At 40.7% G+C, this 16,265-nt stretch overlaps 1 protein-coding gene across 2 annotated transcripts in view; it reads right to left on the bottom strand.

The window, feature by feature from the left end:
• LOC140903535 (zinc metalloproteinase-disintegrin-like NaMP) overlaps positions 1–16,265 on the bottom strand; it is a 49,888-nt gene that overhangs the window by 20,751 nt on the left and 12,872 nt on the right. For both annotated transcript variants that reach the window (XM_073324945.1, XM_073324946.1), the window contains exons 3-10: positions 15,145–15,221; positions 12,827–12,905; positions 10,707–10,783; positions 9,293–9,485; positions 7,650–7,712; positions 3,440–3,511; positions 1,993–2,162; positions 816–900 (exon numbers count right to left, since the gene is read on the bottom strand). In XM_073324945.1, coding sequence (XP_073181046.1) covers positions 816–900; positions 1,993–2,162; positions 3,440–3,511; positions 7,650–7,712; positions 9,293–9,485; positions 10,707–10,783; positions 12,827–12,905; positions 15,145–15,221 — 816 coding nt within the window. The remainder of the gene's footprint in view (positions 1–815; positions 901–1,992; positions 2,163–3,439; positions 3,512–7,649; positions 7,713–9,292; positions 9,486–10,706; positions 10,784–12,826; positions 12,906–15,144; positions 15,222–16,265) is intronic.

The raw sequence follows: 16,265 nt of genomic DNA, 5'->3' as shown, positions 1-16,265 counted from the left end.
AGCCCCTCTCCCTCTATCGCATCTAACATTGTAATATGTTTACGTATTATTAAATGATGTGTGGTAGGGAGAAGTGATAAGGGTAAAGAGAACTGCTTTTGCTAGGGATGAATCATGTTTTTTATATCTGATGTGGTTGTGTGCTTTTAAAAGTATGCCAAGAGCTCCTGGAACTCTGGCTGGCTTTCTCTTCTTGGTAAGGAGTTGCTTTTGGGTGGAAATCTAAATAAATAAGCTGTGTTTGATAGTAGAATGGCATAAAAGTCAAGGTGTGTTGCATTATTTCAAAATCCCCATCAGACACTGCAGTATATGCTACTACATCTTGGCTCCTGTGTGTTCTAAAGTACGTTCTGTCTGGTTTCACATCCAAATCACATCACATAAAAATCGGGGTATTTGGCTTTAGAGATTTGGCTCGGTCCTTTAAAGCATTTGGCTCAGTCAGTGAACTTTGGGTCCAGAGGTGAACTTCCCTTGCTTTCAAGGAGAGGTTTTGCATCGAATGTTCTGGTTTAGGCGCATATCTACTTCTTTTTTTTTTTATCTGTCTCTAATTTAAGATGCTCAGTGTTGTGATTTGGGGTATTCTGGTCAAAACTGATTCCATCGTTTACGCCTTTCTTTTAAATCGTGGTACATGATTCTGTTCTGCTCTTCCTTATATTAGTTTATAAATAAACAGCTCTGTATGCTCTGCAGCCTCATGCAGTAATGAAATGTACCCCAAATAATGCCACGCAGCAAATTGATGTGTTACAAATTCCAGTGACCTTTGCCTGCTGGTTAAATGTTACCCAAAAAACCAACCAGACCTGAACAATGCCTGAGGAATGAGTAGAACTGCACATGGTTCCCACAAAGGCCAATCCGACCGTTGGCCCATCAAAATCAATTGCTCTGTAAGGAAGCAAAAAAACACAGCGTGAAGCCCAGTAATCTGTCACAAGGGTGAAAACCTGATGGCATTGCTGGTGGTTTTGTTGATTGAACTGGAGATTCCCTTAGGCATGGTCCCCTTAGTCAGAACCAATATGATTCTCAAGGGCACAAATACTCAAGAGCCTGACTCCCATTGGCTTTCAGTGGGATTTAGGCACTTACCTGTCATTTGTGCCCTTGACACTCTCTCCCTCAGGGTCATAGATGGGACACTGCAGCTGAATAATCCTGAATTTTGGATCTGAATTCCGACTTTGCAGCTCAGATATATCTTTATATTGGCTCCAGTTCAGTAAAGCACTTAAGCACAGGTTCAGTTTTAAGCATGTGAATGATTTCATCGCTTTTCTGCAAGACTAGATTTATCCGAGCATTTAAGTATTTGATTAAATTAATCCTGATTCAGCAAACCACTTAAGTACATTTTTAACGCCAAGTATGTGCTTAAGTTCCACTGATATCAATGGGACATTAGCACATGCTTCAATGTAAGCATGTGCTTTGGTAAACCAGGCCCAGTGGGCTCGTGCCAGAATACTGAATTGGGCACCTCTCCAAAGTTCTGATTCAGAGCAGAATCTGGGTGTGAGCTCTGTATTTCAGGCCCAGATAGATAGATAGCCAGCTGCAAAATTCATATCCAGCTCCTCATTCAGATATTAAACTTCCCCCTCCCCCCCTCCAAAAGTGCATGGGTGCTTAGGTCCATCTCTATTCATTCATTTTATTTGCATTTATACCATTTATGTTGGTATAAATGGTACTACATTTTATAGTATTCCTGTTTTGCCGGAGCTCAGACGAGATGAACATAACCATCTCTTTTGCCCTGAAAAACCTATAGGTTGAAGTCAATAGCAAAACTCCTGTTGACTTAAATGGGGCCAGGGCTTCACCCTATCGATCTGTGAATATTACAACCCGGTGTTTGAAATGACAAAACTAGAACCCTTACAGACTGCATCTCTGGTTATCTTTGTAAACAAGTTTCTGGGTACAAATTCTTCTGGCATATTTGGAAATACAAGTGGAAAAGGCCATGATACGTACGTGAGTAACTGAGCGTTGTCATTATTCTTCCGTTTCAGCAGGTCCGATTGACGCCATGCTGAGAATTTGTCCAAGGTGGTGCCTGCTGAAGAATTCACAGTGAACGGATCCCCAGCCGACCAGATTTCTAGGCCAATCAAAGCCACGTAAATGTTTATGGCTTTGTAAACCTGCAGTAAGGAGAGAGCAAGGACAGAAGAAGTAAGTAACCTATAATTTTTTCAGACAGCAGGGACGTATTCTGATAATGAGTTTGTTTTTAATCACCTAACATTTGTTCATTTCTAAAACTAGACGAACTTTTCTGAATTCTGAAATTCCAGTGAAGTTTTGAAACTAAAAAAAAACAGAAAAAATCTGATTTTTCTTAATTCTGCCTCTTCTCCTCCCCCCCCCCCCTCCCCATTTTTTGGACCAACTTAAGAAACTGTCAAAATAAGTCACATTTTGAAATTGCAACAGCATATTTGAAGAAATTACAAACTTAAAAGAGAGGAAAAAAATTGGAAATTTTTCACGACTTCTTTTTAATGAACTCTAATCAGTTTTTTGTTACAGTTGCTACGACATGGATGCCATAAACCCCTCCTTAAAAATATTTGGTTTAGTTATGTAATTATTTCTCCCTCACTTCTGAACATACAGCCCGGGATATTATGGACATGTGGCATACGCTCGGGGCTAGATCTCTAGCTGCTGTGCTAGTAAGGCTCCTTTACACTCTAAGAGCAATATAATAAATGGGGCATTAATCATAAATGAGAATCAGGCACATGGAGTTCAATGGGATTGATTATCATGTGCTTAAAGTTAAGCACATGCATGCGCATTTGGAGGATTGGAGCCTAACTATATTAAAAAACTCAGTCTATAAAAACTTGGCATAGAGTTTCCTCTGAAGGAAGAATTTTCTTTGAAAATTTGATGGAAACTGAAAGGTTTTGTGAATATCTGGTCTCTTTATTTAAAAAAAAAAAAAAAAAAAAAAGACCTTTGTAGCATTTATTACAATTTTGCCTTTTACACGAGCATGGTTTGCCACTGACTTGACTTTGTGTAGTAAGTTGCTTGACTGCAAAGATGGTGTAAACCACTATGTTGATTTGGCAGCGTTTCATACCCACTTTGCACTGCTGTGAATAAACCGTGCAAGGCATGGGGCAGTAAAGAATCAGATCCAGTGTCCCTACTGTTGTTTTCAACCAAACCATTGTGGACTATGAGAGAAAAATCATTAGTTTGATATCATGGTCCTGTTGCTTTGAAGGCACAGAGTCTCCTTTCATTTTTTCCACCTGACCCTTTATTTATGCTTTATTCACTCTTTCATAAACGCCAGCAGATCTGATTTTCTTCATTCTTTTCTAGGTGTAATTACAGAAAACTCCCGAGACTGCAAAACTTAATAAATTCTGTAGCACTTTAAGTTAATAATAACAGGGCTTACCATGTTGATGTAATTGATTATTTCAAATACCCGTGTTCTTATACTTGTCATGTTGCGGTTGTACTTCCTATACTGCAAAAATAAATATGAAAGCATCAGTAACAGGATAAGGGAAAAAAATAAAACTGTGATTGTAGGGGAAAAGACCTGAAACATTTCAAATAAAACTGCACCACAGATCAGTGGTCTTTGTTAAAGTGAAATGAAGGTCTTGGTACAGCAACTAATCTCAGTTTACTATTTATCTCATATTCATATCATGTTGTATATTTCAAATCTCTCATACTGTATGATATTCAGCCCTATGCAGAGGGAGAGCACCAGGCCTACTGAAGTCCCCCTGATGCTCTATTTTGTGCATTTAAGTGAGACTTCAGTGGTGCATAGGCCTTGTATTGCAGTGAATTTCACCCATTAGTTGTTGAGATTTGAACAGCTATTTGAGCGCAGATGGTGATGTTAAGAACGTAAGAGCTGCCATACTGAGTCAGACCATGGTTCATCTTGTCCAGGATCCTGTCTCCAACAGTGGCCTGTAGCAGAGCTTCAGTGGGATGTACAAAACAGGGTAATTATGAAGTGATCCACCCCTGTCTTCCACTCCCAGCTTCTGGCAGTCAGAGGTTTAGGGTCACTCTGAGCCTGGGGCTATGTCTCTGACCATCTTGGCTAATAGCCATTGATGGATCCATCATCCATGAACTGATCCAGTTCTTTCTTGAACCCAGTTACACTTTTGGCCATCACAACATCCCATGACAGTGAATTCCCCAGAGTAATTGTTCGTTTTGTGGAAAAAATACTTCCTCTTGTTTTTATTAAACCTGCTGCCTATTCATTTAATCAGGTGACCCCTAGTTTTTGTATCATGTGAAAGAGTAAATAACACTTCTCCATTCACTTTTTTCGCACTATTCATGATTTTGTAGCCCTCAATCATATTCCCCTTTATTTGTCTATTTTCTACAGACAACTACACACAGCACTAGAGCTACTGCAGCCCACCACACCTACTGTACTGCAATCACAATAGTATAGGTTGAGAACCAAAGGCTCAGGGACTTGGTCCCAGATCCTGTCCCCCATTCTTAGAATCATAGAACTGGAAGGGACCTCGAGAGGTCATCTAGTCCAGTCCCCTGCAGTCAAGGAAGGACTAAATATTATTCTTGTTTTTCTTTGTCGGATAACAGCTGTTCTAGATATTAAGCCAGATCTTCAGCTGATGTAAATTAGCATCATGCCATTGTAATCAGTGCTGAGTTACACCAGCTATGGATCTGGCCTATTACTTTTAACACACAGTGCCTAGAAGCTGGGACTGAGTCTCCCAGCCCAGGCAGACAGAAAAGTGCTACTGGAGTTTGAGCTAGTGTGCTAAAAATATCAGTGTGGCCTTTGTGGCTTGGACTGCAGCTCAGGCTCTCAAGCCTAGGTGGTGTGGCGGGCTTACCCTAAGGGGCCTGCAAACGCTTACTATTAGGGGTAGCATTACCGTAAGTGTTTGCTAATATGAAATCATTGGGATTAGTTCTCATAATAAACACGAAGGGCTTGATCCGAAGCCCATTAAAGTCAGTGGAAAGACTTTCCTTAATTTCAGTAGGCTTTGGATTGGCCTTTACATCTGGTAGTGTTTTGTTTGCTAAAATAGAAGGTACACACATAAGGCCTGGTTCTGATCACAACCGAAATCCATTTTTCATCACTGATTTCAGTTGGTTTAATCCTGAGTGACACAAGTGCAAGTGAGGAAGAATCAGATTTGCAGAGTGTTAGAGGACGTGGTACAAGGGCGACAGAGTAGCCTAAACTCATACAGATCTGGGTTTCTTCCTGTCCCTTTAGGGTCTGGTTTACATTAAAGCCCCTTTACACTGTTCTGGCAGAATTAGGAGCCTTAGAATAGGTGTGAAGTACAGTTCCACTCACTCTACGGCCCCTTTCCACTGTGGTGTAAAGGGGTCTTAGCATAAATGAGAGTGAGGCCCTTAGAATCTTAAAAAAAAAGAAAAGAAAAAGAAAAAGTGGAAATAGCAGGTTTTATGAAAATTAGTTTAAAAGAGATTGCTCCTGGGCTGTTGTCAAATTTCTGCCTTTGGCAAATATTTAAGGCTGAGTAAACTTCCCCCTGAAAACTGGGACATATGACGGAAGTGCCATACTTTCATAACACCAAATATAGTAATGTTCTTAGAAAATATGCTGATGGGGGGGAAAAAAGAAGAAACGATTTGGAAAAAAAATTGGTCTAGTTTTTGTTCATTATTTTTCATGCCAAGATGATTCGCCTTGCCTGGTACTGCGCTGTTTTAGTTAATGGAAACACGTGATGTAACTTCCGAGTGTTGGGTCCCGTGGATTTTAGATGAGAGGAGCATGAATCAGTAAGCATGAAAGTGTCTGTCAGAAATATTATCAGCTGTGGACCTGATCCTGCAAACACAGGTTGCTTAACTTTGAGCCCACTGGTTGCAATTGAGACTATTCTTGTGCTTGAAGTTCAGCACGTATTTGTTTGCAGGATCAGGGCCTTTTTGTAATATCCATATTTTACCTACACAGCAGGTTGCATAATTGATCAGCTATGATTCTCTTGTATTCAAAATCTTCTTCTTTATTTGCAAACCTCTCCTGGCCCATGAATACTTTTGGTGGCTGTAACTCTATCTGCTCCTCTCCATATTCCCTCTGCTCAGGTGGGCTCCAAATCTTTGAAAGGCTGTTGAAAATACTTATTAAAGGTATTGGGGACAAGATGGTGGTCAGGGTCATGCAGGCTAATGAGCTGATCCTACAAGCTATTCTGCATATCATAGAATAGAATCATAGAATATCAGGGTTGGAAGGGACCTCAGGAGGTCATCTAGTCCAACCCCCTGCTCAAAGTAGGACCAATTCCCAATTTTTGCCCCATATCCCTAAAGGCCCCCTCAAGGATTGAACTCACAACCCTGGGTTTAGCAGGCCAAAGCTCAAGCCACTGAGCTATCCCTCCCCCCAAAAGCTGCGCCCACTCCTCCCCCTCTTCCGCAGAGTCCTACTGAGGTAGTTAGGGTTCCATATGGGCACAGTGATTTAGATTCATAGATATTAAGGTCAGAAGGGACCATTATGATCATTTAGTCTGACCTCCTGCACAATGCACGCCACAGAATCTCACCCACCCACTCCTGCAAAAAACCTCTCACCTATGTCTGGGCTACTGAAGTCCTCAAATCGTGGTTTAAAGACTTCAAGGAGCAGAGAATCCTCCAGCAAGTGACCCATGCCCCATGCTACAGAGGAAGGCGAAAAACCCTCCTCCAGGTCCTCTTCTAATCTGCCCTGGAGGAAAATTCCTTCCCGACCCCAAATACGGCGATCATCTGAACCCTGAGCATATGGGCAAGATTCACCAGCCAGATACCCAGGAAAGAATTCTCTGATTTGCTTGTCTGGAGCAACTTGTGGGATCAGGGTCAAAGTGTGTCATGTGGCTGGTCCACCTAGAGGGTGACAGCCTACTACTACCAGCTAGCTCATATGATATCCTGTCCTGAGCCTCTGAGAGGCACAACACAGAACCTGCAGCCCAGGGGGATGGAGAAGACTATGGTGGCTAAGTCACCTTTGGGTCCTGCCCGCTCCAGGACGCCTGATATAATGTAGATAGTCCTGGGGGTCTGTCTCAGTTATGGCAGGCTTGGTTGGGATTCTGCAGCCCTGCCCCAGCATGCCCCATATGCCAGGGCTTACGAAGGATCTGCAGAGGACAGCCTTACAGCTATCTATCTTCCTCAGTGCCTGCACTAGGGGAATCTTCCCATAGCTAGAACTAGGGATTTTAGGTCTCCTTCTATAGCGCCCTTATGTAGTGCAACCAGGGATGGCATGTGGGTAAGGATCTCACACTAGTCGCAGGGCAACAGAGAGCCGGGCCATACACTTATATTGTCATCCAAAAAATGTCAATGTGTTGAAAAACATTTTCCAATCAGTTTTACTTGAGATCTGTATTTTGCTATCCATTGTGAATTTCAAATCTTCACCGGGCAGGATCTTCCTTGCTCGGAGTTGGCTTAACTCTGCCCCTGCTGCTGAAGTCAAGTATAATACTCCAATTTATCTCAGTGGGAGCACAGTTAGACCGGTGCCGAATGCTTTGAAAAATCGAATCCGTAGTTGTTGTTGTAGAGGTAAAATGAAAAATGTTTGTCTGAATACTCACCGCAGCATTGTCTACAACTATGTAGACTTCGACATACTTCTTCGCTTTCAGGTATTCCTGTTTCTAAGAAAAACATTTTGCAAAAGATTGTTATGACCTGTTCCGATCTGCCCCCTTTAGATTCAAGAAGAATATTTTATAATCATATAATCTCTCTCTCTCTCTCTCTCTTTCTCGCTAAATTACTGAGAGTGGATATGGTGTCATCTCCATTTTACAGTTGAGAAGCTCAGGCTCAGATTTTCAAAGGTATTTAAGTGCCTAAAGATGCAGAGACGCACCTAGTAGAATTTACGAAAGCACCTTACAAAAGTCAGTTCGGTGCATAACTCCCACTGATATTGTTTGGCACCTAAGTCCCATTGACTAAGCCTAAATACCCTTGTAAATCTAGCCCAGGGTTCTTTTTTTAATTGAAATTAATTAAATTTGGGCCTTAGATCAATGTGCAACTCATATTGACCAATAATAATCAAACCTGTAGTGGGCGAACTCAATTCATTGATTCCCTGTTGGCAATTGCATGCTTGTATCTGCAGGGAGAATTTGCCTTTATTTGTGTTTTAAAGCTGCCTGCTACTATGTTAATTAACGTTGCACAATACTAAAGAAAGATAAATTGGGTTCCCTCCAGCTGCGTACAGGTTTCAACGGCTTGAGTCACATTTCAGATCTGTGATTTCATATTAAAAATGTATGCCTGTCAAGGCCAAATTTTCAAAATGCCTCCAAAAATGTGTGTGCAAACTGTGCAATTTCCATGTGCAAAATGTGCATTTGCAGATGCAATATTTGCACATGTCATTTGGATGGATGTGCACATTTTTCATGCATAGGGACTGATTCTGATGTAAAGGAGTTGTAACTGAGGATCAGACCCATGGTTACAGAAGCTGACTTTAGGATTTTCTGTACTGATTTAAAACTAAATTAACTGAAAAAGGATAATATTTTCCTCTCTTTCTAAGCTGTGGGTCCCCATTAAAACAGCAAGGTATACAGTGTAGCAGCGTGCATGGAACTTGGAGGGAGGAGCACAGGTTGCAGGAGAGAAGCGTTATGAGCCTGCACCAGGAGTCAGTCTGTGTGCACATGGCTAGAGCGCGCGTCACAGTTGCAGAATCTCTATAAATAGGTGCTTTAATGAAGAACCCATTTAATTTTACAAGCACGTAATTCTCTCGTGGAGTTACCCAGCGCACAGAACATGAAACACAGATTGCCTCTATGCCAGCAATAACATGTTTCAGAGTAACAGCCGTGTTAGTCTGTATTCGCAAAAAGAAAAGGAGGTCTTGTGGCACCTTAGAGACTAACCAATTTATTTGAGCATGAGCTTTCGTGAGCTACAGCTCACTTCCACGGTATGCATCCCATGAAGTGAGCTGTAGCTCACGAAAGCTCATGCTCAAATAAATTGGTTAGTCTCTAAGGTGCCACAAGTACTCCTTTTCTTTTAGCAATAACATGGTGAATCCCTAACTACACCTAAGACCCTGTCTCACATTACCCTTCTGGGTAGGAATAAAAGTGATTTTTTTTTCTCAAAATATGGTGTAATTCACCCCTTTATGCCAGGATCACAAAAACTAATTCTCAGAAATTTTCTTAGGGATTTAGTTTAACTTCAGGGCAGTACTCACTTCCAGACTGGTGCTTGATCTAGAGGACTTTTTGATAGGATCTTCTGATTCCCAGGTAGTGTTGGTTACGCCGCAAGTTTTTGGGCCTTCAACATCTTCCAGGCTTTCATATTTAAAGACTGCATGTTCCTCGCTGTCTGTGAGCTTCAGGGGTTGGATAAGGTATCTTTGACCCTGGCTCTTGAAATATCCTCTGTGAAACATTTTTTTAAAACCCTCAGATTAGAATGAAGGTGAGGATCTTTGCGAATCCATAGGATTTTATCAAAATAATAACGACTCACATTTGTGGAGCACTTTTCTCCCCTAGTATAAGGATCACACTACACACCAGTGTAATAGTACACAGTAGAATTTTAACTGCTCTCAGATACAATACACCACAGGAAGTAAAGAATGCCATGACAAACTGAAATTCTAGGAGAAATTAGATTAGAAAAGTAAAACCTACTCAAACTGGAATTAAGCCAGTGGAACAGAATTTTGTTCATGACTTCTATACTGATGAGATCTGTCTGAAAAATGGAATTTTGATTCCATGGGAAATTTGATATTTTGGCATTTGTGTTCATCCTAAATCAGGAAGAAAAGATAAAATATCGAAATGAAAAGTTCAGTATAATTTTACATTGGAAATGTCAAAATGTTTTGTTTCGACATTTGTGATCAAAACAAAATGTTTTCACAGTCAGAAATCAGAATGTTTCATTTCAGTGTGTTAACCTGAAACAAAACATTCTGACAGAGAATTCTGCTGAAATCAATCTTTCCCTCAGAAAATTTCTATGTGGATGAAACCCCATTTTCTGATGGAAAAATATTGCTTCTTAAATTGTTTGACCAGCCCTTGTGCTAATGTTCCCGGCCCTTCAAATTGTGCAATGGAATCTTTAATGGTTACAAAAGGACAGATCTTTGAATTGATTGTCTCGTGCAAAAGACTGGATCTCTAACAACACTGCTCCACCTAACACCATACTCAAGCACTGGTTCAGCATTGAATGAGAAGATGAACACCTCCTGCTGAACCATCAACATAACTTCCCGCAGCACATAAGTGTTTAGTTTCCTATCTAGTATTAGAACCAGAGTGAAAATATGCAGTTGCACCTCCTCCAAACAATTGCTGATACCCTCTGGCTTTTTCTTATCCTTTTTCCTTTTCTTTATAAACTGTTTTCCTCAGAAGTAGATCTGTAGGATCTGTAGATCTGTAGATCTGTAGGATAACTACTCAGACCCATTCTCATAGTGATTTCACCCTTATAGAGCTAAACTTTTGAGATCTTACTGATTCATAAGACTGGATGCAACTCTGACTGTAAATAAAGAGCAAGTGAACAAAAAGTCTTGTAGATTTAAAAAGTACATTCTTGTGTCATTTCACCATGAAGACCATTAGCTACAATCTTACTTCAAACCACTGCAGGCACTGATGCTTGCTTCTGAGTCATTATCGTTTTGGATGTGACCATCGTAAAAACAGTGGTCCTGTTAGGAAACAACGATAAATTGTCATATTGGGCCAGATCTTCAGCTGGTGTGAACTGTCTTAGCTCCAATTACGTCCGTAGCGTTATGTCATATTACATTATCTGCCGATTTGTCCCATTTAGATATTATAATTTTTCTCCGAATATTGTTTTTTGTTTTATATCAAATCTGAGTTACGGTGTTCTGGTCAGAAAGGAGATTGGTACCCCTCTACCATCCACTTTAATTGCCTATGCTTCCAAAAGGAAATTATGACCTGTGGTACCTCCTGCTTGAAATGGAAATAGAGGGTGACAATTCCCAGGTCAGTTGCAGCAGCTCTGTGTTGGTCTGTTGGCACAAAGGTACCCTAACTTTGGCAAGTCCAAACAGTACAGGCTTTCCGCTCCATAGAAGAATCTTCAAATGGCTTACAGCTGCCAAGTTTATTTGCCTTCTGTTGCCCTGATTCAGCAAAGCACTTTTTCATGTACTTAACTTTACACATGTGTTACCCAGGTTCTCAAAGTTAAGCACGTGCTTAAACGTGAAATAGGGATAGGATTACTCCTGTATTTAAAGTTAAGCACATGCTTAAGTGCTTTGCAGAATCAGGGGTCAGATTATGTTGTTTCAGCATGACCCCAGTGCAGGAAAGCACTTAATTATGTGCTTAACTTTACCACGATTAAGTCCTGTCAAGTCCCATTGAAGCAAAGAATATGCTTAAAAGTGAACATGTGCTTGAGGGTGAAATTTTCAAAGGTGCCTAAGTGATTTAAGAACCTAAATTCCAATAGAGCCAAGTGGGTTCAATGGAATGCCTAAGTCACGTGGGTGCTTTTGAAAATGTTACCCTAACTAGTTTCTTGAATATGGGCTTGTGAAATAGCATTTAAACCCACATACAAATGTACGACTTTTATTGCTCATGGATGCTGGGTTTCACATTACGGTTTAACATCCATTCATCATGATATGTCAGTTTCTTTACAATGAAAGAATAATTAACAAAAGGAACATTATTAGAGAAAATAATAAACAATTGCTGTACACCTCATGCTTATGCAAGTTAAGCCAAAAAATGTTTAATCACAGAGCAGTACTAGCAAAGCTGGAATTCCTCGGTCATACAGTGTATCAGATGTCTGTGCCGCATGCCTTGTTTGGAATAATCTTTAACCAAATGCAAACTTCCATTTGGTGAGAGAAATAAATAGAACAATGAGGAATAGCCTCTGTAATATTAAGAAACGAAATCCTGAAGTCCTTACACAGATGTTTACCCAATCCAAATGTCTATTGTTCCTCTTACCTTCTCCAGGACAAAGAATATTTATTTCTGCATTTCAAATTGTAATTGTTAACAAACATACAATGAACAATGGCTTAAAATTGGGGGGCGGGAGGGGGTTGTAGTTCTGTGGGTCAAGACCCATAGACATAGTTAATTTAAAAAAAAAATGTGTACAGTGACTGCCTTTGTGCTTATAACTGAGTAACTGATTGGTCATGGTCCAAGGAAGCCATCTGGTATAACCTGTAATATATTTTAATGCATCTGCTGTGTGGGTGGGAGGCAGGGTGGGTGGGGGTGTGTGTGTGTGAAGGTGTGTTTACCTGAGTTCATGATCTCACTGAGATTAGGCTCTTAAAATGAATAACATTTGCTCCTTTGTGAAACCTAGTTATGCGGTGGAAAGCCATAGAATGTTTAGTCTCAATGAGCCCCACTCCCTTTTCTCCGGGAATTCCAACAGTGTTCATAAGCTATAGACATGTTCATAAGCTATAGATGTGCAAAAGGTTTTCTTTGTTATAAAGAAAGCTATGGTTCAGATTCTCAAGTGGTGTAAATCAGTGCAGTTCCATGGAGGTCAAGAAACACAACCTCATTCACTCATTCATCGAGGTGAGTGAAGCTATGCCAATTTATACAAGCTTAGAATCTGGACCTATATCTTCCATTATAAAGTGGATTGTTCTGTTGCTAATATGCCGGCGAATCTCACATGGAACACCACGTGATTACAGATTTGTAGAAGAGCCTTCGTATGTTACCTTGATCTGAGGGCTTGTTGTCACTTCTTGACCCTCATCTGAGTAATGAGTTTCAGAGTAGTCCTTGGCAAATAGATCCCTGGAAAGAATACAATGGGCCTGTTATTCCAGCAAATAATGATGCTGGAGTAATCAAGGGAAGAAGTAATTACATAATGAACTTCAAACCATTTTGAAACACTAGCATGCATAGTGGTGTTATTTTTAGCATCAAAAGACTGGAGAATTAAGGCCGCTGGACAATTAGGCCTCTTCACAACCCTTATCCAAACACAGGGAGAGTTCTAAAGTCAAACCAAAGCCCATTCATTGTATTAATGCAAAATAACTTCCTGAGAGTATAAGACAAGACCATTTTTAAATACATATACGGGCCTGATTCTTTCTTGGGCTATACCTTGGGTAGTCATTTGTGCCATTTCAAAGTGAGTGTGAAACACTACTATTCTGATGTGTTAGTGCTTTACACCCACTTTGATTAACATACAGAGCAATGGAAGATCTGGCTCATCTATGTACAAGACACACATACATATAGAGATTGATCAATACTTTCCATTATTGCCCTCTGTTTATAAACAGTTATTTATAAGTTTGTCAAACTTTAACCCGGGGGGATGAAATTGTCCAGACTTGGTTTGTAGTTAAGGCTGACTTTTCTTCACTGTAAGTCTATCTACCTTTAGAAAGACACACATATAGGTGTAACACACAAAATAGGTGGACATGATATCCCTGGAATACATCCTTTTAATTTGGCAACCACTGAATACACTGCATTCATTTTGCATTCTGACTTGCTTGCATGCACGCTGATCACCAGTAGCTCAATCTTGCATGGTTCTGAGCACTCTGGGTCCCAATCCACCAGAGCACTTAAACAGATGCTTAATTTAAAGAACCAGAGCAGTGCCACAGAGGTCAGTCATGAATTGGGGCCCAATTCACTTCAGCTAGTACTAACGTTCCAAACCTCTGTGAGCAATTTCAATGGGTTACCGTATTCTTAAAGAAAGGAAGCTAACGCAAAAAGGCTTCCCAATTCCTCTCCCTCTGCTCCCTTGAAATATTTTGAATAGATTAAAGCAGGGACTAACCTTTATTTATTGTTTCTATTTCTATTTTTGATACATTTAATATAAACCGATTGCCACGTTAAGGCATATTTACACAATCTTTAAAAACACGCCACTTAAAACGTACCTAAACTGACACAATGTCAAACATAAAGAACTCAAAAGACACACCCGGCCAATGCAGAATAACCATTACACGTTATTTCATGTTTGCTCTCTATGGGCCGACAGCGTTCTGATATACTCTATTTTGTATTATAGCCTCTTCTCTATGTACCTTGCCTATACTATACGTGTAGACTAAGCTCCTCAGGCTGGGATGTGTTTCTTATTTTGCAAGATTAATTCAGAACCCAGTAAGGTTTAGAAGTCTGATCACTTGTGAACTGTCAGGACTATTTCTTTGTATTACTATTGTAATATTTTCCATTCTGAGAGAGCCTATGCCCCCCCCCCCCCAGGAATCAGAGCTCCGCTGAATTCGGCACCGAACAAACATAACGCAAAGACAATCCCTGACACAATCCCCCGCACAATTTATAATCTAGGATTTAGACGAGAAACAAGAGGTTAATTTAGGCAAATAAGTAGGAGTGAGAGAACAAAGTTAACAGTAGAGGCAGGTATGATTTCATAAATGGGCAGTAATCGTAGTGATAGAGGTCACAGAGGGTGGCCGGCCTGACCAGTGCTATCCTAGCTGTCTGTCGGTCTACCTATCTACCTCTTGCATTTTCATAATGTCTTCCTTCTGAGGATCTCAGGATTCTTTACAAATGTGAATACACAATACCCTGAAAGTAAATCAGTATTATTATCTCCAAGTTACAGATGGGGAAACTGAGGCACAGAGAGGGGCTCACAAGTCAAGTTTGCTGCAACCAAGGTTTTAGAATCCAAGAGAAAGCAGCAGGAGCTGCAGCAGTGTCGTTATAGTCACAGCAAATGTCACAGCAAATGTCCACATCAGGGACCATCTACTGTTTTGGAGTTCTGTCATGCTGGCCGGGCTCTGCCAGGGTGCCACTGATTCTGTTCTAGTCTGTTCTATTCTATTCAGGTTCTTATTCTGCTGCCATCCCTATGATATCTGAGAGTTAAAATTTCAAATACACCCATCTCTTAGGAGCCTAAGTCCCATCTGCTTTTCGAAACTGTATCCTGAGTGCTTTATAGTATCTCTTTCCAGTGACCTGGGTGATTAGAGAGTGATGATGTTAAAAGAAAAGAAATTGAACTTACTTATTTTTTTCTAGATGAAGTATCACTTTCTCGCCGTTGACTTTAATTTCGTATTGCATCCTGTCGTCATATTTTGCCTGCAAATATTTGTATGTTATAATATCGAGATGAATAAGCACCAGCCTCACTGTGAATTTACTGGTCTTGAGATGCCAACACCAACTCCCCCACGACAATAAACCCGCTGCCAGTGCTAGACTAAGCATCAGTTTTTAAATGACTTGAATAAATTGATCTCTAAAATCTAAAGTCTGCTTTCAAAGGTACATGTACATCTCTGCTGACTTCGAGAGGAGACTATACTTAAGACCCAATTCTGGAAAGCACTCAAGGACATGCTTAACTTTAAGCATGTGAATAATCCTATCCCTATTCATCCAAACACCTAAGCATGTTCTTAACTTTAAGCATTTGAACTGTCTTAGTTGAACTCAGTGGTATGTTATATCCTTTTCCCCACTACCCTTTGTCTGTCTTGTCTATTTAGATTGTAAACTTTTCAGAGCAGGGACCACCTACTACTCCCTGTTTTATGCAGTGCCTAACACAATAGGCACTTGGTGGATAACTAGGCGCTATCTCAATAAGAGTAATAATTATTAAAGTGCTGAAAGTTAAGCATGTGCTTATGCTTTCCTGTGTTGGGGCCTTCATCCATAGGGCTCAAAGTACTTCATAAAGGGCAGCAAGTCTCACTGTCCTATTTGACAGATGGAGAAAGAGGGATCAAGAGAAGTTTAAGTGACTTACTCACCCTCCCCCAGCAGGTTGGGTTGGTGGCAGAGCTAGGAGTAGAACTCTGTCTTGGACCCTACCCACTGATTTGTCCCACCTCCACCCAGAGGTTGATTTGCGGATGTGGTTGTGCTGCATGCTTCGGGTCTAAAACTCAACACCCTGGAACGCGAGGCGCTTCCGCTCTTCTGTTTTCCACTATCCACCCACCGCTCTACTTTTGAGCAAAAACGTGCCACTCATGCCAACGAATGAGTTGGTTTGCTCTGTGAATAAACGTATGGTCATAAGCTAGGAGGAGACTCGTCAATCACATTTAGCCTTTGCCACCTACTTTTACTGTGTGACTGTCACGGCCTGCCCTTGCAGGGGAATGGATCCAATAG

Source organism: Lepidochelys kempii, chromosome 26, assembly GCF_965140265.1.
Source record: "Lepidochelys kempii isolate rLepKem1 chromosome 26, rLepKem1.hap2, whole genome shotgun sequence".
Classification (NCBI taxonomy): Eukaryota; Metazoa; Chordata; order Testudines; family Cheloniidae; genus Lepidochelys; species Lepidochelys kempii.
This window is presented reverse-complemented; position numbering and strand designations above follow the sequence as displayed.